The sequence below is a fragment of the Schistocerca nitens genome, chromosome 1 (genome assembly GCF_023898315.1).
Source record: "Schistocerca nitens isolate TAMUIC-IGC-003100 chromosome 1, iqSchNite1.1, whole genome shotgun sequence".
Taxonomy (NCBI): Eukaryota; Metazoa; Arthropoda; class Insecta; order Orthoptera; family Acrididae; genus Schistocerca; species Schistocerca nitens.
Genome location: NC_064614.1, coordinates 305,613,614 through 305,635,037, shown reverse-complemented (window position 1 = coordinate 305,635,037; position 21,424 = coordinate 305,613,614). Strand labels below are relative to the sequence as shown.

Below are 21,424 nucleotides of genomic sequence, written 5' to 3'. Positions count from 1 at the left end.
TTCCATTTCGTGTCCCTCGACTCTTATAACTGCCATGCGGACCTTATATCCAAATAATTTTTTAAGCTATAATTGATTGAAAAGATTAAGTTGATGTGAGGCTGGTAGCAAAGCTGCAGTAGGAGACGCCGAGCAGCAGTGGACGCAGGGGGCGAGGAAAAAAGCCGTCCCCGCGTCAGAGGCTGGCGGAATACAAATGGCGGGCAGACGCCAGTGGCAGCGCCGGCGCCGGCGCCGGCGCCGCGGGCGCAATTAATAACCGGACGGCTGGTGGCGGCGCGGAAGACGCGCGGCGGCTACGCCCGCTTCGCGACCTCGTGATGCCGCTGCCGCTGTTTACGTGGGTTTTTCTTCCATTTGCAGGCGGCCCGGAGGTCAGACGTTATCACTGGATGCAAACGAGAGAGCTACCCGCCGCGACCGCGAACGAGAGAGATACGCGGCCGGCGTGTGGCGGGGGGGCCGGCGGGCGAGAGGAGCCGCGGCGGGTGCCGTAAACAGCTATTTTACTGGCCGGCCGGTGCAGCGCAGTCTCCAGTCTGGTGCACGGAGGAGAGCCTGCAGTCGAGCAGCGGCTTTCAGCGCAGATCGGTCCGGTGGGCAGCGAAGAGTGCCGCGAGGTTTGGCGGTGCCGGCGGGCTGGCCGGTGTGGCAGTGCGCGGGCAGAAGTTTCGTAGCAGACGGGAGTGGCGCCAAACGCTGTCGTTATCTCGCGTACGAATACCCGGGGGAGCGCAGGCGGTCGTAAGAAGAGGCGCATTCCAGAGCGGCAGGCGAGGCGTAGGCGCCACTCGGCGCGTGGGCGCCCGTCCCGATAAATCTCCATCTCGATTGCCGCCGGATTCCACGGCGCCTCCGCGAGGACACCGTCCCCGCCCCGCGCGCAGGAATTCCCGTCCTCGGCCGCCTCCGTTTTTCTCCTCCCGGTGCGGCCGTTCTCGTTCGTAATCTCGGCCGCCTCTTCGTGTTTGTGGTCCTCCTCCTCCTCCAGCGGCCGGACAGACCCCGCCATTCAGCCGGGCCACGCGCGCGCCATGTCGCGTGACTCATCGGTACGGAGCCCCCGCGGATACGGAACCCTGCCGCAGCGGCGCCGGTGAAACGAGTCGGTGGCGCCGCTCCGGCGTCGACGCGCCGCGAGGGCTGCTAATTACCCGCTCAGCTGCCGGAGGACGGAACGGCGCGCAGTTCTCCGTCTCCGGTCGTCGCGCGTAGCGGTGTCTCTCCCTGGTGAGGACGCTCAGTGACACACACACACACACTTACACTCGCCCGAGGGGACTTTCCGGCGGCGCGGTAGGGGGAGGTGCGAGTGAATCCGACGAAGCGTATAAAGTTGCACCGCGACGCCCGTCGCTCGACACTCGGCGCGGCGTCACCGGCCTACGCGAACGCGCCCGTCCGGCAAGTGCCCGTCCGCAAGTGGTCTGTGGCGAAAAGGGCGTGGGAACTGCGAGGACGTCACCGGAGGACTCTGCCCCGAAGGTGCGTCGTCGTCGTCGCCGCCGCAGCAGAGAGAGGGACGCGCAGCGGGCGGAGAGGGAGGAAGCGGCAGTCGGTCACCTGACCCAGAAAGCGCGGCCCGGCGGCAGTGCGATGCTGGGGACCGCCACGGTCATGTCGACGTTCCTGTACACGCTGCTCGGCCTCACGGTGGGCTCGTCGCTGCACTGCGCCGTGCGGCGCGAGATCTCGCCCTGCTCGTGCCGGCAGCGCGACGGCTCTCTGCAGGTCGCCTGCGAGCGTATGGCGTCGTTCGCGCAGGTGCGAGACGCCGTCGCCGGCAAGTTCGCGCCCGAGCAGCGCGTCACGCTCCGCATCGCCTACTCCAGCCTGCCCGACCTGGGACAGCACAGGTTCGGCGAGCTGGGCTTCACCGTCACCAGCCTCAAGCTCAACCACGACAACCTCAGGTGGGTTCGCAGCAACCACTAAGCCTCAGTTACCCATCGGAGTCAGTGTCATCCTTAACAAATGAAATTGTACGAAATGTCCATCCCGTCTTTCACTTACTAAATTTCCGAGTTTGTAAAGAACTGACTTATTGTCAAATGTATATTAAATAATTTTTTTATTGAAAAAAGCTTCTTATGCTAGACCGCGGTTTTCAGTATACCATTACATCACGATGACTAGTTTCGCTAGTTTTCTACAACCACTTCAGATCGTTCACACCGTGAAAAAGTGGTGAACATTCATTGACTGTAGTCGTACAATGAAATGCATTCGTATTGTGGACCGACCCACAATCGTATGTAGCTAGAAACTTCATCTTGAACGAGCCAGGTTGTAAACCGTACTTTCGCAAGATGAGTTTAATAAAAAAAGAAAATTGCCATTTGCATTAGTTCAAATGTTCAAATGTGTGTGCAATCTTATGGGATTTAAATGCTAAGGTCATCAGTCCCTAAGCTTACGCACTACTTAACCTAAATTATCCTAAGGACGAACACACACACCCATGCCCGAGGGAGGACTCGAACCTCCGCTGAGACGAGCCGCACAGTCCATTACTGCAGCGCCTAAGACCGCTCGGCTAATCCCGCGCGGCAGATGCATTAGTAAAAAACAAAATGCATCACTTGCGCGTCATTTGCAATTGTACAGCAGATATTATAGTCAGAACAGCATATGCAACGGTACAAGATTGTCAGATGTTACTTCTGACGTGTCTTGCCAGGCACGGAGGACTTGTGGCATTTTACTTTTAATCAACTTGTGTTCGTTTTATAAAGATGACTAATTTTCGTGCCACGCTGGATAACTCCTTTCCAAGCCAGATTAACAATTCGTGTACCGTTGCATATACTGTTCTCACTACAATATCTGCTATACAAATGGTTCAAATGGCTCTGAGCACTATGGGACTTAACATCTGAGGACATCAATCCCCTAGAACTTAGAACTACTTAAACCTATCTAACCTAAGGACATCACACACATCCACGCCCGAGGCAGTATTCGAACCTGCGACCGTAGCGGTCGCGCGATTCCAGACTAAAGCGCCTAGAACCGCTCAGCCACACCGGCCGCCTTATCTGCTATGCAATGGCAAATCACGGGCACGTGATGCAACTTTCACTAATGCAAGTGACTATTTTCTCTCTTTGTTAACCATATCTTGCGACATTATGCTTTACAACCTGGCTCGCTCATGATGAAGTTTTTAACTGTATAGTCTTGTTGGTCCACAATACAAATGCATTTCATTGCATGACTACAATCAATGATTATGTTTTCCAATGCAAGTTCACCACTTTTTACGATTTGAAAGCTCTGAAGATGTTTGTAGAAAACAACCGAAACTAGTCAACGCCTTGAAATTGTACACTGAATACAGCGGTCTAGACATAAAAGATTTTTCCAATAAACTTTTTTATTTGATAAATTATATTAAGACCGCCCCTTCCTCCCTGACACTGTCAGGCTTCACTAATATCAAATGGAAGCATGCAACCTAATGACAGCTTACTACGTAAGAGTCACTTAGCTACTGCAAATGTTCACATTATCGGTTTCAGCATAATACTGCGATCTTCGGATGTAATAATCTACAAAACAGTTTTGTTATAATGTGTCATGCATGAAACTAGAATTTATATATCATTGCGAAACTGCTTGCGGATTAATTACCACGTCTGATAATGACAGTATTATACTGAAAACTGTAATATGAATATCTGAAGTAATTAGGCGATATTGACGTAATAAATATTTTATAAATTTCCAAGGCTGTTTGGGGATATTTTCTGATATTTTAGTATCGTGGACCTGTGGTCTCAGGTGGCTCTTTGGAAAGTGATTGCATGTCGGGTGATTTTTTACCTCCATTTATCTTCGTACCTGTAGTGCACTGAAAGTTGTGCAAATATCGACTTTATATACAGGGTGTATTGTTTGGAAACAAACCTGTTTCATTGACTCACGGAACGTGCGGTTGATAACAGCAATGCCCACTTCACTCTTCGTCCTCAAACTTGCTTTCAACATTGCTAGGCTTTATTATTCTGTTGGTGTTAGCTGCACGTTAACGGTGATACACACCAGTATGGATGGATTTACCGATCAAGAATTGGCCAGTGTGCACCTAATGTATGAATGGCTTCACTGAATACAATAGAAAAGTGAGACAACGACGCTATGTGGAGCTGTTACCACAGCGACAGGAACCACTTTACAGCAGTTTTGCATCTGTACATACGTGGCTACTGATCCTCCCATGTTAGCTTTGGCTAATTACATATTACAGGCTTTATCACTCTAGTGAAGACATTTTCAGAGGAACAAAGGTGACTGCGGTATCAAACCGAAACGGTCCTAATTCCACCGTTATTCTGTAAAGAGCCTCCGGAAACCATGGGTTCCTTATACCAGTACGTTCAGAAAATGTCCCTGAAAAATCTCCGGCATTTTGTCAATGCAGTTCGAATTCGTCCTGTAGAAATACTGTGAATCTCATAGATGTAGGCATTTAAACATGACGTAATACGCCACTACAAAGGCAACAGTAAGCTATGTGTTAAATCGATCATAGCGAAAAGACATAGAAATGAACTTTTTTTTCATTTGCATCAATCTTCACTGTCGTCCTTAAAACATTCAGTGACATTCTAAATTCAAGAAATAGCATCGTGTTGACCTGCTTAGCGTTTACAGCTTTTCAAGTGATTTTTATATGCTTACTTTTTTCCCTTTTTGGACGTATAGAAATCAAATCGTCTGTAAATTAGTGCATTCATTTCAGCTCGTATCTGGTGACGAATCACTAAGCATTCTCTTTCAGACTGCAGTAGTGACATTTTAGAGATATAAACGACCATATAGTCACGTTGTTGGACGGCCCATGTACCAGTACTGCTCCAGCGTAAGGGATCCTTATGAGATCTGAATAACAGGGGATATCGAGCGTTTACAAAGAAAGGGATGCCAAGCTTGCATGACTGGCGAGAGAGTGTGAAATAAATGTCGAAATCTAAACTGGTGGACACTCGAAGAAAGATACTTTACATTTTGCCAGAACCTGCTTAGAATACTTCGAAAACTGTCTTTCCGGGCCATAAGTATCTATAAGTATCTATCCCACAGACGTAATAAAAATAAAATTATACAAGTAACAGCTCGTGCAAAGAGGTACAAGCAGCCATTTCAGCTAACACTAAATCCTTCAGAACATATAGCATTACAATCACCTTGTATTTTCCTTTAATACATTTCGATCAGACACTTCTGCCGTTGCTCAAACTATTTAGTAGTTCGTCAGCTCTAATTCCCTCAGTTTCCTCGCTTTTTTCAAAATATCTTTCAATAACTTTGTCCAAATGATTCTTTACCTATATTACACCTGTAAATATTTCGATCGTTACGAATGTTTGGAAAAAAAACATCACTGTTTTTAATCATAGATAACTGAAAAGAGCCAGAGTAATCTCCTAAGACCATTTTTTAAAAATCAATTATGAATAGTGATTACGCTCTGCTGCTATTTTGTAACAGACTCAAAATTATTCAGATACTTCGCTGCAACTCCACTGTGCCCTTTTCACTATATACATGATGCACTTTAAGTGTAGCTCATAAATGTTAATTATGATTGTAAGCTAAGAGACTAACCGGGAATCTCGTTAGTAGCCTTCCTGTGTCATTCATCCAGTATTAAAGAAACATCACATGGGCCGAGATAAGATGCATACGGTTGGATGTAACTTCAGTGCATGCAGTAAGGATTGGATTGGATTGTTTGGGGGAGGAGACCAAACGGCGAGGTCATCGGTCTCACCGGATTAGGGAAGGATGGGGAAGGAAGTCGGCCGTGCCCTTTCAAAGGAACCATCCCGGCGTTTGTCTGAAGCGATTTAGGGAAATCACGGAAAGCTAAATCAGGTTGGCCAGACACGGGATTGAACCGTCGTCCTCCTGAATGCGAGTCCAGTGTACTAACCACCGCGCCACCTCGCTCGGTGTGTATGCAGTAGCAGACTACAATCAGGAAGAAGTATATATACACAGACCTTTTGTGGTCTCTTTCTGGAAATCTGATGGACAATGTGGGTGCTTTTTGAACATACTTTAAGATTAATAAAGTTTGATTTTTTCCCTAAAGCAATATTTTGAACTTCAAAACGGCATTCAGAAATAAATAAGATGGCAAAAATGAGTGTGGTTTATTCCAACAACAGACCGGCGTCACTATCACTGTTGCACTGCTTCAGAGATGGATTGATTGTATTAAGTTTGTTAAGTTTGTGAAGATACTTACTTGGCACTATGGTACATCTAGGAAGTCCCAGGAGGAATGGTCAGTATTCGGGGATAAGACAGGAACGATCATTCGAAGCAAAAAAGTGTAGTAAATATGGGCTTTAGAATGCATACCTTATGAGCTATGAGCCTTCACCTTCCACCCTGTTCAGCAAGCCTCTTCTACTACTGCCTCTTTGCGTTGCACATTTTGAGAAGTGGTAATATGGACCAAAAGAAGGAAAAAATTGTCCGATGGACTCCGAAGTACATATCTGAACAGCTATGAGCACTTATTCACCTTCGCTGCTGTGAAACATATCTCTTCCACTGAACAAGTGTTCATGGCTCTTACGGTATACACTTTAGAGTTCATGTGTACAAGACTTTTTTGCTTCGAATGATTGTTCCTGTCGTATCCATGAATATTCATCACTCCTCCTGGAACTCCCTGTATAAGTTGGCGCTATCAGTTGTGTTGCCACCATCCTATAATCTTGTTCCCTACTGCAATCATTTTCTCCGTAGAAGTGACCTACATGCGTCCCCTGCATAACGCATTCTGGGACATTAAATAGGCACTGTAAAAATATGTAGCAAAACGTAAAAGGTCTTATCACAAAAAAGGAAAGGCTTTTCTTTGCAAGCACCCATTTCTGTTAAAAAGGTACCATTAGTTGAGCACTATGACATAATCGCCCAGGAATGTATGGTAGCAATCGTTTTGGGTTGCAGCATTGGTTGCCTAGATTAATGGATTGCTCTAAACTCATATTCGGCAGAAAAATTGTTCATATACCTGTTTGGCCAACCGGAATTATAGTTTTCGTAATTTAACTAAGTCACTGAAGGTAAATATCAAGATGGCTCCTTTGAAAAGGACACGACTGATTTACCCGAGTTTGTACTTCGTCTTTGATGACCCTACTCTTCCTTTGTGAGTAGTGAGCGTGACAGATTCAGAATATTCCTTAGATCAATTTGCGCCCGCTGTTTGCAGACTTCTTTGCCCATTGCTTTGCTACACGTAGTATTTGCACGATGCGACTTCGCGAGAGAGAGTCGAGTGCCAAAATATAAGGCTGCTTTATTTGTGAGAGTACTTAAGTCGTTACGGTCTACCGTGCGATGTGTATAGCTTTTTGCCGTAAACGATTCTCAGCCTCTCCCTCGTAACGGAAATGGTGCCAGGCAAGCGGCAAAATTTGGCAAATGCAAACGGTACGATCAGTGAGCACAGTTGACATATGCTTGACAGTCGCTTATCCAATTACTTACCATTAATGTGATTCTGCAATAGTTTGGGGAAAACTGTGCATTCGATGCCCTGTTTATCATGAGACGCTACCTACTACGTTTCATCAGAAATTCCGATGTACGACGAGCAGAATTCGAAGAGCAATATTGTGTCACCGTGGGCTAGCGATCCAAGTCAGAAAAATTTGAATTGTTTTAGTCTGTTTTAGTGGTCTATCACTATTTTGTATCGCTAAAGGTAGTAAAATAATCGCGACATTTGTTATGAAATATCTACGAGACAATCATTAGTGTAACAGAGTAAATAATCTAAATAAAAAGGGCTTCTGAGCAACGTTACAAAGACGGATATGTTCTTTAACGAAAACAAAAGGAATGTTTAAACACAAGCTCAGATATCTGGTGATATGTGGGGCTAATCAAGAAATCTGTTTTATTCAGCTGATAATGAAACTTCATGTACCCTGTGCTTCGCGGTGCATGTATTGTACAACATAGGAGCAGAAGTCTGCCTAAAACAAGTTTGATACAGATTTTTACATCAAGATAGGTGGACCATAAACATTGAGATAACATTTAATTTTTTAGTAACGCAAGCTATTACTGTGTAAGAATAGCCACATCTATTCATTAATGTATCAGATATTTTTACCACGTTTAACAAAATAAACAAAGAAGAAGAACGAATAAATTACAAGTAACTGAATCAGAGGTAACGCAAATTTCTGCACTGAATTAACTTCGTTCTTTGTAGTCTAAGCAACAAGATAACAGCTGTTTGTTCATTAGCTGTCCACATATTCGAAATGACACGTAAAGCTGTTGTGAAACGAGATTTTGTCGGTTTGTTGATTCCTGTTTACTAGTGATCCACTTTCTTGTTGACAACGAAGTTCCCTATCAGCTGAAAGAATACTGGTTTTTTCGAGATGACTTGCTTCGCTGGATATCTCGTCACAGAATAACACTAAAACTACGTTACTGTGAAACTGAAGACTCTGTTACGTGGCTACAAAGATGGTATTTGTATAGTAAACTCAGTAGCTGTTTGTCTACAGAAATTATTTTTCAGGAAGCAGGATTCTTAGGAATCGTCTGACTGTGAACATTCTGTGTGATGATGAACAGAAGTTGACAGGGACGTGCCACAGCGGGTTGTAATCGACAGAAATTTTCTAAAAAAATATTTTTACATGATCATAGACATCATTAGCAGCGAAGCATTGATTTTTTAGCTGGACAAAAGAAGCCGGGGTGGTGTTATTGGCTTCCAAGTTTTCACCTGATTAATATAAATGTCTAAAACTTACTTTATGATGGTGGACCGCATTGGTAACACATTGGAATATTGTCTTCTCAGTGCATCTTTCCAATCTCTAAAAATCTGATACTTGCATGCCATCTTACTCATATGCTGAGTCTCACCTCATATCTTTGGAGCGATGAAAGCTAAACATAAACTAGGCCGCGTGAAGCACGTTGCAACGAATTTTGCCAATAACGATGGGTTGAAAAGTTCCGTACATAAATCTCGGCAGGTAGTGAGTTCCACCATCATTTTAAGACAACAAAAATGGCTAAAGGAAACACAGCGGCGTGCTTCTGTTCCTTGTTTGTGGTTACAGCACGCCTCACCGGATAGTAGCCAAAAAGTCGGTTGCTAAAATATTACTTTCAGATGAATGCATAGTGTATCAAAGTAAACCCACAATTTCAATTGATTCGACACAGTAAATAGAAATGACTGAGCGAGTGGTCTCTAGTTCTCGGATTATAATAATAACATTCTCTTCGGGATATATGCAACGCATTTCTTCAGCTAAACAACAATATTATTTTGATACACAACAAATTACACAAATTAAGAAAGCACACATAATGGTTTCTGTGTAGTAATCTGTTTATAAACAGATTGTTTATGAATAGTTACGTCATAAAACTTTTACTTTTCAGGGGAGTAGGGGAGTTGGGAAGATAGCCCGATTGAAGCTTTGAGACAGTGGGTAACAACGGCGTTGACTCCAAACACCAAGGTTTTTGGCTCGCGTCCTAGTCACACACACTGCTTCAAACGCTTCTTGTGAATTTTTGTCTTCCAGCGTTTAGTCGTTTCCACTTTACAAAGGGGGAACTGGTAATATTTTTCAGACTCCTTCAGAAGTATCAGCAATGGAGAGATTAAACACACTATGTACTTCGAAAAGTAGCAGCAATATGAAACTTTCATTCTTTTAGGGGAATAAACGCTGTGCGGCTGAGCTGATCGACACCTGTTACGTAATGGATGATCTCATCATCTGAGACGGTTGACCCTTTTATCTGATTTTTTACAGGCCTTGTCATTGTATGCCACCAATGGTACAATTTTATGTCTCCTTTTTTTTTTTAGCCAGCTGTTAGAGCGAAAGCACTTACTATAGGCAACGAATTGCACGGAGAAAAGAAAGATAGAAAATAAGATACATCTCTTAAATTCAACATCAACAAAAGGAAGAGCTCTTACTTTCCTTCCTCTTTCTTTCCGTGCAACGTGGCTTAGTAATCAATGAACGGGTCTCGTATTGAGAAAAAATCAAATGGCTCTGAGCACTATGGGACTTAACTTCTGAGGTCATCAGTCCCCTAGAACTTAGAACTACTTAAACCTAACTAACCTAAGGACACCACACACATCCATGCCCGAGGCAGGATTCGAACCTGCGACCATAGCGGTCGCGCGGTTTCAGACTGTAGCGCCTAGAACCGCTCGGCCACCCCGGCCGGTCGTATTGAGAAGATCAGAGTTCTTTTCTCCACTGAATTAGCTCAGTTCAGTTCTTTGGTGGTCACTCGCAGTCATTTAAGGTGCTTGCTGATAGTATTAGCAACAAGTGTACTGTCGATTGTTCTCCAATTCTTCTCCAGTTCTGAATTAGTACTGTGCAAAATGTCGCACTTTACAGTGCACAGAAGTGTGGTTTCTTCGAGTCCAGCGTTGATCGGTCACAACGTCACTCATGCCACATAAATATTTTGGAGTAAAACTGTAGAGCCCGACCATATTGACTCAGTTGTTGGTAAACAAATGGCAGGCTAATATTCATTGGCAGGATAATGTGAAACTGCAGTTGACTGCAATTGAGATTGCTGCCAAAATACCTGTACCACCCGGGCACCAATACTGCTCCAGTGTAAAGGACGCATATCAGGTCGGAATGCAGGAGAGGAGGAGGAGGAGATTAGTGTTTAACGTCCCGTCGACAACGAGGTCATTAGAGATGGAGCGCAAGCTCGGGTGAGGGAAGGATGGGGAAGGAAATCGGCCGTGCCCTTTCAAAGGAACCATCCCGGCATTAATGCAGAAGACATCGAGCGTTTGCAAAGAAAGGGGTGACAAGGGTCAGAAGAATGTGTGATTTGAGAGAGAGTGTAAAAGAAATGTTGAAATCTGAGCTGGCAATCAATCGAAGACAGAAGCTGAACATTACGCGAGAATATGTTTAGAACACTTCAAAAACTATCTTTCGGTACAGGAAGTATGAATATCCTTCAGGCACCTATCTATTACGTGGATACTGTAAAAATAAAATTAGACAAGCTGTCATTCTTCTCACACTCCATCCGTGAATCAGACGGGAAGAAACATTAATTAACCTTCTGCTACGTGCTTCACAGTGATTCGCCGAGTATAAACGTTTATGTAGATACTCTTCCCTGTTAACACCGTATATTTTCATGTTTTTCCCGTTGCCACAAAGAAGGCAAGAGCTCGTTGAACTGTTTTGGAAGTTAGTATGTGGAGGCTATTGCACGTTTTGGCAACCAGCTACCTAGGAAATTTTCTATACTCAGCGTTTTCTAAAAATGAACTACAGGGTGAGCACAAAGTCTTGCCCTGACTATAAAAATTTATAACAGAACAACCCTTTGACATAATAAGTTACATTTGATACCGTTACATAAGTTAGTGTTAGTAGTTGTTGTGACCAATAGATGGCGCTGGTGCTCCACAACACCGACGCGGTCTGTTAGGTCACGTTAGTTGCTGGCGAAATGGCGTCGAAGCAGGAGAAAGCTCAATGTGTGCTTTGGTTTCACGAAACGAAATCGCCCATCAGTGTTCAGCATAAATTTCTGGCTTCTCATGGACGCAGCCCTCCTGACGTTAAATCAATAAAGCGATGGTGTGCAAAGTTTAACGAAACAGGCAGCGTTCAAGATCGCCCTCGAAGTGGCAGGCCTCGTGTGTGTGATACAACTGTCGATCGTGTTCGGCAATCGTTTCAACGGAGTCCATCTAAATCTACTCGTCAAGCATCACGTGAACTTCAAATACCGCAAGCAAGTGTGGTGAAGATTCTTCATGAAAGGCTTAGGTTGCATGCTTACAATGTGCAAATCGTGCAGGCCTTTCAACTGAATGATTTGCTGACAAGTGCTGAATTTGCAACTGAGATTCTCAACAGGATTGATGGCGCTAAGGATTACTTAAATCGCATATGTTTTACCGATGAATCCACCTTTAATGTCAGTAGAATGGTAAATAGGCATATGGTCCGTATATGGGGTTCAGAGTCTCCACATGCTACTGTAGAGTTACAGCGAGACAGAAAAAAAGTGAATGTTTGGTGCGGTCTCATGCATAACAACATTTTTGGACCGTTTTTCTTCGCGGAAAAATCCATTACCGATAACATTTACTTAGACGTTTTGCAACAGTTCATTGCCCCACAGTTAGAAGAATATCAACCATGGATAATTTTCCAGCAAAATGGAGCACCTCTCCACTGAGCTTTGATAGTGCGTGAGTTCCTGGATGAAACATTTCCGGATCGGTAGATTGGAAGGAACGGTCCAACACCTTGGCCACCCCGCTCTCCAGACATTACGCCCCTTGACTTTTTTTTCTGGGGCTATATCAAGGTCAGAGTCTTCGTCACACCAGTTGCTGACATCGATGAACTGAAGGCTAGGACACAAGCTGCTGTGGATACTGTGACAGAACACATGTTACGAAACACCTGGCGGGAACTGGAATACCGCCTCGTCATTCAAAATGGTTCAAATGGCTCTGAGCACTATGGGACTTAACATCTGAGGTCATCAGTCCCCTAGAACTTAGAACTACTAAACCTAACTAACCTAAGGAAATCACACACATCCATTCCCGAGGCAGGATTCGAACCTGCGACCGTAGCAGTCGCGCGGTTCCAGACTGAAGCGCGTAGAATCTCTCGGCCACACTGGCCGGCGCCCCGTCATTCTCCGAGCTACCAAGGAAGCACACGTTGAGGTTTACTAACGTAAGTGGTCTTAAAAAAAAAACTAGTAACACTAACCTATGTAACGGCATCAAATGTAAATTATTATGTCAAACGTTTACTCTGTAATAAAGTGTTATAGTCAGGGCAAGATTTTGCGCACACCCTGTATTTCGATTTCGTCAGAGGATTTAAAGTCTTTTGCTGGAGCTTGTGTAAATTACTCAATAAAACCGCTCAGATACTTTGATCACATTTTCATGAAGTGCCTCTCCAGTTGTTAATGCGATCTTTATTTTAGCCCACGACCAGTTTCGGCTTTTATACTTAAGTTTTTTAAATTCTAGTGGATCAGAAACTGCAAATATAGAATATAGCTGAAACATGCATCCGAATACCTAAGGTCATCCGTCTTTTGTTATTTACAACCCCCCCCCCCCTCCAAGGGCAGAATGAGTCCACCCACCTGTCTCCGTCTAAATTTTCTTTGCAAGTGTGAGAAAGTTTTCTTCTCAGGCGTGAATGGGTACCAGCCTGTTATTAACTAAGTGGGTTGTCGTGGGAAACGACCCTAAAAACCACATACAGGCTGGCCGGCGCTCCGACCATCGTCGTTAATCCTCCGGGGGTCTTCAAGCCCCGAAGGACGGCGCTTTAATGTGTAAGGCTATCCGGCCGGGTAGCTGCTCTTAAAGCTAAATTATGCCAGTACTTTTGATGTATGAAAATGTACAATCTTTATAATTATGACATTTCCAGTGTGTCTGTGACATCATCTAGCATAAATTTTAAATCTGCTCGATTTTTACTCTCATCATATTTGACGTTGCTTCACCACAGCTCAATGTAAGCTGTATTATTTTTCGTTTTTCTGTACCTGCACTCTACATGTGCAGCCAGTGTGTCAATTTTGTTATGTCACAAATTGCAAAGAAGCAACATCTCTCTGTTCAAGCCATTCTGCAGGATGACAAGTTTGTTTACGTGGCCATTCTCTACAGCAAGCACAGTAATATTTGTTTTCTTACAGCACTGTATTTTATTTCTCCCAGACGCCTTTCGTTTTGTGTACTTTAAGGCACCTCCAGTGGGGTCTAGAATGATACAGTTTTGTTTTGATCTGTGTTATTTGTAGTTTATGAAACAGTTAATGTCTCGTTTTTTATGTAAATAAGTTATTACTTACAGCTCTTCGCGTTTTTGGTTGACATCTGCGTTTTCTCTCATCTGGTCACAAGCTGGAGGTCACACTGCAACTTCATTTACGCAGCATAAGCACGTTTTTACGTTCCGAAATCTTTTCTAAGCTTTTCATATTGTTTGTACTTATCTACAACTAGTGACAGAAGTCTAATAACGTACAACAACAAAATTTCGGAACATAAAAGCGTGCTTATGTTTCGCAAACGAAGTTGTAGTGCGATCTCCAGCAAGTGACCAAGTGAGAGGAAACGCAGATGCCAACCAAAAACGAGAAGAACTGTAAGTAATCACTTATTTACATAAAAAACTATACGTGAACTGTTTTATAATCTACAAATACCACATAACAAAACTATACTGTATCATTCTAGATCCCACTGAACATATCTTAAAGTAAAAAAAGGCGAAATCCATCTGGGAGAAATAAAATACAGTGTAGCAAGAAAAGGTGGCTTTTATTTACAAAAAAAAAAAATCTCCAGGATGTTTTGAAGGAGAGAAAAGTGTGTGCAAAGTTTGTCCCGCACACCTTGACTCCCGAACAGGAACAACGACATGTGGAAGTCCGCCGCGACTTGATTGAAATGCAAAATAAAGAACATATTAGCAACTGAAGCAGCTGTTGACTAATTCAGTACACAGCTGCGAGGCTGGAGCGCTCTCCAAACACAGAGAAACCAGTGCTCCCAATGACACGCGGGGTAGCCGCGCGATCTCAGGCGCGCTGTCACGGTCGGTGCTGCTCCGCTGCTCCCAACGTCGGAGGTTCGAGTCCTCCCTCGGATACGGCTGTGTGTGTTGTCCATAGCATAAGTTAGTTTAAGGTAGATTAAGTAGTGTGTAGTGTTAGGGACCGATGACCTCAGCAGTTTGGTTCCTATAAGACTTTACCACAAATCTCCAATTTTTTTGTTTTGCTCCGAAGACAAACAGATGCACAGTGAAGTGTATCGCGACAAACAAAACCATCCGTCTCTACTGACCTCATTGCCGACGTAAAACGCTAACCATCCTTCCTTTAATAACGTCGGAATTTAAAATAAATTTATCGTTACGTATAAGCAGTCGCAAGAAACTCGGTCGTTCAAGCTACAGAGCGGTTCTCGACATAGGTCTGTCGCACAGTAGAATCTCAGGAGTTGGTGTTGGAGTATGCCAGATAATATGCACCAATAAGCCCCTGTAAATTAGCCTGTATAGTGCACACGTCGAAGGATACAGAGAGGAGAGTACTTGAAGAATACCAATCACCCCTCTATCATAAACGATGCGAGTAATGAGCTCAAACGATTCTGAACCTAGGTTTCAGTTCTGTCAGTGGATTATATCATAACGCATAATTGAGACTGGCGGTTGTCGCCTGAGCAGTTACAACGAGCTTAAGTTGTTGCTGAGAGATCGTAGTTGCTCATGTCAATAAAAAAACTAAACATTCATTTCCAATAGTAAGTGCCTTATTTCGAAGTACTCAACTTAAAATCTGTGTGATTTTGATCCGAACGATTCAGGCATCCCTGTATTTATGTGGTATGTATTTATGTAGTATGTATATATGCTTCCAGTGTCAAGCTTCTGGAAGAAATAATATAAAGTTATGTGTTGTCTCTGCGACGTACATTATTTCCGCGACTTCAACAACATTACGTAAGGGCAATCAAATGAAAACCGAACTCCCACCACATAGGGACAGTGCAATGGTTCTATTCAAAAGTAATCCCCACAAGCGTTAAGGTAATGAACTCGCTGGCAGACAAAACCGCACTCGCTCTTCATCGTCCCACTGAAACCGACGTCCGCGCAAATCTTTCTACAGCTCGCGAAAGACGTGAAAATCTCACGGTGAAAGATCCGGGCTGTGCGGAGGATGTTGCAGTGTTTCCCAACCACATCGCTGAAGCGCAGCCTTCGCCCTACAGTCAGTGTGGGGGCGGGCATTATATGCAACATGATGTTCCGTCCAACAGCATTCCTGGACGTTGACTTTATAACGCATCGCAGTCTCTGCAAAGTGCCTTCATAGCGCTGCTCGTTGATTGTGGTTCCATGCTCAACGAACTCGACGAGCAGAAGGCCCCCTGTAATCGAAGAAGGAAGTCATCATGACCTTACAGGAACGTATGCGAACGGCTGTGAATTTCTTTGGCGGGGGAGATGTGCGGTGTTTACACTGTTAGCTTTGCCGTTTGTCCTCGGGCTGTCGAAATGCTGGCGAACGGAATCATTCTTTTGCGCGATAATGCCCACCTCCACAACGCCAGTCGGACGAAGGATTTGGTTGGGAAACACTGCAACATCTTCCGTACGTCCCGAATCTTTCACCGCGTGATTTTCGCTGCTTTCGCAACCTGAAAAAAGACATGCGTGGACGCCGATTTCAGTTGGACAAGGAAGTGCAAGAATGGGTGCGGTTGTGCATCCATCGGCGGCCGACCGACGTCTACGAAACAGGAATTCACCGTCTCGCCTCCGAGTGGAAAAAATGTTTTAACGCGTGTGGTGATTACTTTTGAATGGAATCATTACATGCTCCTGTTGCGGTGGATGTTCGGTTTTCATTTGACTGTCCCTCATACTATACTGGTGGAAAAAAAGGGAAATAATTCGTTGGGGATTCGATCTGCAATATTTTTAAACTTAAATTGCGAAATACTAATTCGTAATTGGCTGGTTCAAATGGCTCTGAGAACTATGGGACTTAACTTCTGAGGTCATCAGTCCCCTAGAACTTAGAACTACTTAAACCTAACTAACCTAAGGACATCACACACAGCCATGCCCGAGGCAGGATTCGAACCTGCGACCGTAGCGGTCACGCGGTTCCAAACTGAAGCGCTTAGAACCGCACGGCCACACCGGCCGGCAAAATTCGTAATTCCCCGGTAAACAAAAACGAGTACAGAAACAGTCTGTTCAAAAATCATCAAAACTAACCGGGAATTGTCATCCAGATTTGAAGTCGTAATAGATATTGGATGCACATCACGGCAGCAAACTACTATAACAGTGCCTGGGTACTATTTTATTGTGAAACAGGACATAATGAAAGTACTTGTTTTCCCAAATGTCTCTGTTTCATACAATGGACTTCCATCAGTAGGACATTGTTCATTAGTCTTGGACCTTATCAGGTTGGACTAATAGAAGAGATAGAGAAGAGCGGTACGTTTCGTTTCGGGATCGTTTCATTGGCGCAAGAGCGTTGCGAAGACGAACATAAAAGTATTTTGGGTATGGCGCCGAACCATATTGTAAAACAACTCTTAATGAATAAATCAGACGCAGGAGGAGGAGATTAGAATTTAACGTCCCGTCGACAGCGAGATCATTAGAGACGGAGCAGAAACTCGAAGTATGGAAGGATCGGGAAGGAAATCGGCCGTGCCCTTTTCAAATGAACCATCCCGGCATTTACCTGGAGCGATTTAGAGAAATCACGGAAAATGTAAATCTGGATGGCCAGACGGGGATTTGAACCATCGTCCTCAAGAATGCGAGTTCAGTGTGCTAACCACTGCGTCACTTCTCTCCGTGAATACAAATAAAACGGACGCTTTAGGTGTGGTTTTAATAGCTTCCCTCTGGGTCCAGTTGACAGTATGACGCGGCACCAGACTCAGAAAACTTTTGTGTTAACTATCTCTGGTCGTAGAAGTCCACGCACTTTCGTCACGAAGATACTCAATAAACTCCAGTGGCAGAGAAGCCCTGTTCAACATCGAGAGCCTCACAGCTGAAATTACGAGGGCATACGTTGCACGAAGAGAGGAGGCAACATATTACTTCATCGCACATACACAGTCCGTCCAAAGAGTTTCGAGACTGGTTTTATTCCTGGCGTGTAAGCGACGTCAGAGCAGTAACTACAGTGGTAGTTTTTACTAACAACTGCAACAATGAGTGTGCATTCGACCAGTCAGTTGTAAGCGTCCTGTGTTAAATGGTGGACGTGCGGCCGGGGTGTGTCGACGTTGTTGGCTCACAAACCGCGAGGAAGCAACATCTTTCTGTTAAAGAAATTCTCCAACTTGTTTTGAAGAAGAGAAAAGTGTATCCAACGTTTGTGCTACACACCTTGACTCCCGTACAAAGACAACGACGCCTGCCGTGACTTGTTTGAAATTCAAAACGCGGACAATACTTTTCTGGAAAAAATCGTCACGGGTGACGAGACTTGGTGTTACTCATACGAAGCTACCACAAAACGTCAAGGTGCAGACATTCATGTCAATGTGAAGCGCGAGTTGAACAGCGTCCCAAAGAAGGACAATTCTGACAATCTGACATGAACTTTCTGCGCGCTGTACTCAATTTGGGAGGGGACACGACAGGGGGGGAGAGGGAGACTATATAAAACACCGAAGCAGTATAACAGGCCTCTTAACTTTCCTCTATTTTTATTTATCCAGTTTCAAAACTTTTCTGAAATGACTGAGTACTTCTCACGGAATGACCACAGCGAGAAACTCAGAGAAATTAGAGCTCATACGAAAGATTACCTACAGTCACTGCTGCCACACGTGATTCGTGAGTGTAACGGGGAAGGAGGGAAAAGCTAGCGGCACCAGAAGTACCCTCAACGACACATCGTAATGTGGCTTGCCGAGTATGTGGTTCCTTTGAGACGGGACATACTCGATTTCCTGCCGCGTCTTTTCACAACCCGATCTTTTGCACCGTCAGTAATGACCTCCATGTCGACGGGACGTTACACCCTCACCATCCTTCCTACTTTCGGTTTCTTCTACCACTTTCCAACTAGCCTTTCCTTCCAGCTGTTGTGCAGCCTTTTCGGAGTAGAGGAGCTACACGTGGACAGCGGCTGTGCGCCTGCGCGGCCGGCAGCCACTGCGCGCTGGGGGCCGCAGCCTCTTTGTGGCGGCGCCTCGGGCGCGATAACCCGCCGCTCGCCGGCCCTCGGCCCCCGACACGCTGCTCGCTGTCCGCTCCGATAGCGCGAATCGGGTTTGCAGCGGCTGACCCGGCGCCGGCTACGGGCCTCTAGCCGGCGCTACGCGGCAAGCGACCCAGCCTCGCCAGCTTCGAGTACCCACCTCTCAATCCAACCCTCCTCTCTCTCTGTAATTGTACAGTGAAGCAACTACCTTGCTGTAAGCAGGGACTTTTACTGTCGACTGCCTGTGTAAACGCTAGAATATTATCTTACCACGCTAGTAACAAACACGCCTCTGAGCTGCCATTATTTTTCAATTAAGCCACTGCGTCTTTAATACCCCAAACATAAGAATACACTACTGGCCATTAAAATTGCTACACCAAGAAGAAATGCAGATGATAAACGGGTATTCATTAGACAAATATACTATACTAGAACTGACATGTGATTACATTTTCACGCAATTTGGGTGCATAGATCCTGAGAAATCAGTACCCAGGACAACCATCTCTGGCTGTAATAACGGCCTTGATACGCCTGGGCCTTGAGTCAAACAGAGCTTGGATGGCATGTACAGGTACAGCTGCCCATGCAGCTTCAACACGATACAACAGTTCATCAAGAGTAGTGACTGGCGTATTCTGCCGAGCTAGTTGCTCGGCCACCAATGACCAGACGTTTTCAATTGGTGAGAGATCTGGAGAATGTGCTGGCCAGGGCAGCAGTCGAACATTTTCTGTATCCAGAAAGGCCCGTACAGGACCTGCAACATGCGGTCGTGCATTATCCTGCTAAAAAGTTGGGTTTCACAGGGATCGTATGAAGGGTCTAGCCAAGGGTCGTAACACATCTGAAATGTAACGTCCACTGTTCAAAGTGCCGTCAATGCGAACAAGAGGTAACCGAGACGTGTAACCAATACCATCACGCCGGGTGATAAGCCAGTATGGCGATGACGAATAGACGCATCTAATGTGCGTGTACCGCGATGTCGCCAAACACCAATGCGACCATCATGCTGCTGTAAACAGAACCTGGATTCATCCGAAAAAATGACGTTTTGCCATTCGTGCACCCAGGTTCGTCGTTGAGTACACTATCGCAGGCGCTCCTGTCTGTGATGCAGCGTCAAAGGTAACCGCAGCCATGGTCTCCGAGCTGATAGTCCATGCTGCTGCAAACGTCGTCGAACTGTTCGTGCAGATGGTTGTTGTCTTGCAAACGTCCCCATCTGTTGACTCAGGGATCGAGACGTGGCTGCACGATCCGTTACAGCCATGCGGATAAGATGCCTGTCATCTCGACTGCTAGTGATACGAGGCCGTTTGGATGCAGCACGGCGTTCCGTATTACCCTCCTGAACCCACCGATTCGATATTCTGTTAACAGTAATTGGATCTCGACCAACGCGAGCAGCAATGTTGCGATACGATAAACCGCAATCGCGATAGGCTGCAATCCTACCTTTATCAAAGTCGGAAACGTGATGGTACGCATTTCTCCTCGTTACACGAGGCATCACAACAACGTTTCACCAGGCAACGACGGTCAACTGCTGTTTGTGTATGAGAAATCGGTTGGAGACTTTCCTCATCTCAGCACGTTGTCGGTGTCTCCAACCTTGTGTGAATGCTCTGAAAAGCTAATCATTTGCATATCACAGCATCTTCTTCTTGTCGGTTAAATTTCGCGTCTGTAGCACGTCATCTTCGTGGTGTAGCAATTTTTATGGCCAGTACTGTATATTGCACCAAAAGCACAAACATGGCTATAACCACTTCCGCATACTCTACATGCATAGCCCGTGCGAGTTGCGGAAACTGAAATAGTGTCTGAACTTTAGTAATTACTAAACAAGCATCGCGCTAATATGCGAAATGGAGAGCTGATTCAGACCTGTGTCGGATCAACGCGGAGGGTTAACGACTGTCGATGTAAACAATTATCTGTAAACTGCTCCAGTCGGGTTTATATTTATTTTACTAAGCCTTACAATAGTCATACCGTCATCTTAAGGTATATTTTGGCACTTTTACATAGCTGAATTTGTTTGTGACATAGACATGTAAAAATCACAAAAGCCTATCTTCGCAGATATTTGTTTTATTCAGTGGCAGGCTTAGTCGTAATGATCACCTTCAGATTGCTCTATATTCTTGAAGTTAGCAAAACAGGCATATGAAATATATAGCCATGCTTAGCGTCACACGGCATAAAACAGGAGAAACATATGGTTAACTGTTGTGGTTTTTCGTACTGTCAAACAACGGATCGCTGTTATCTTCTAAGTGACCATTTCACCCCTCATAACATTTGTTGTCTATTTGGGAGACAGCGGCGTGGAAAGGAAGTAAAGCATAGTCTTATACTCTTCGAGAAACGTTAGTGTCATTTACAGTACTGAAAGAATTTTTGCAGTTTTCTATATGTATTTGAAAGCTGTACTTTTTGCACATTGAATTTATATATTGCGGAAATGAAGAAACTAATAATATTCCTATATGTTTGCCTAACGCCAATGACCAGCTGTAGGTTGGCCAAAATGTCTGTTCCGGAAAGGGTGGGCAGAATAAGACTGACCAAGTAAATATTT

At 44.8% G+C, this 21,424-nt stretch overlaps 1 protein-coding gene across 1 annotated transcript in view; it reads left to right on the top strand.

Moving 5' to 3' along the window:
- The first annotated feature begins 524 nt into the window (after positions 1-524).
- The window catches only part of LOC126248441 (leucine-rich repeat and death domain-containing protein 1), a 198,637-nt gene continuing 177,737 nt past the window's right edge, over positions 525-21,424 (top strand). The window contains exon 1 of the mRNA XM_049949423.1: positions 525-1,913. Coding sequence (XP_049805380.1) covers positions 1,597-1,913 — 317 coding nt within the window. The 5' untranslated portion in view covers positions 525-1,596. The remainder of the gene's footprint in view (positions 1,914-21,424) is intronic.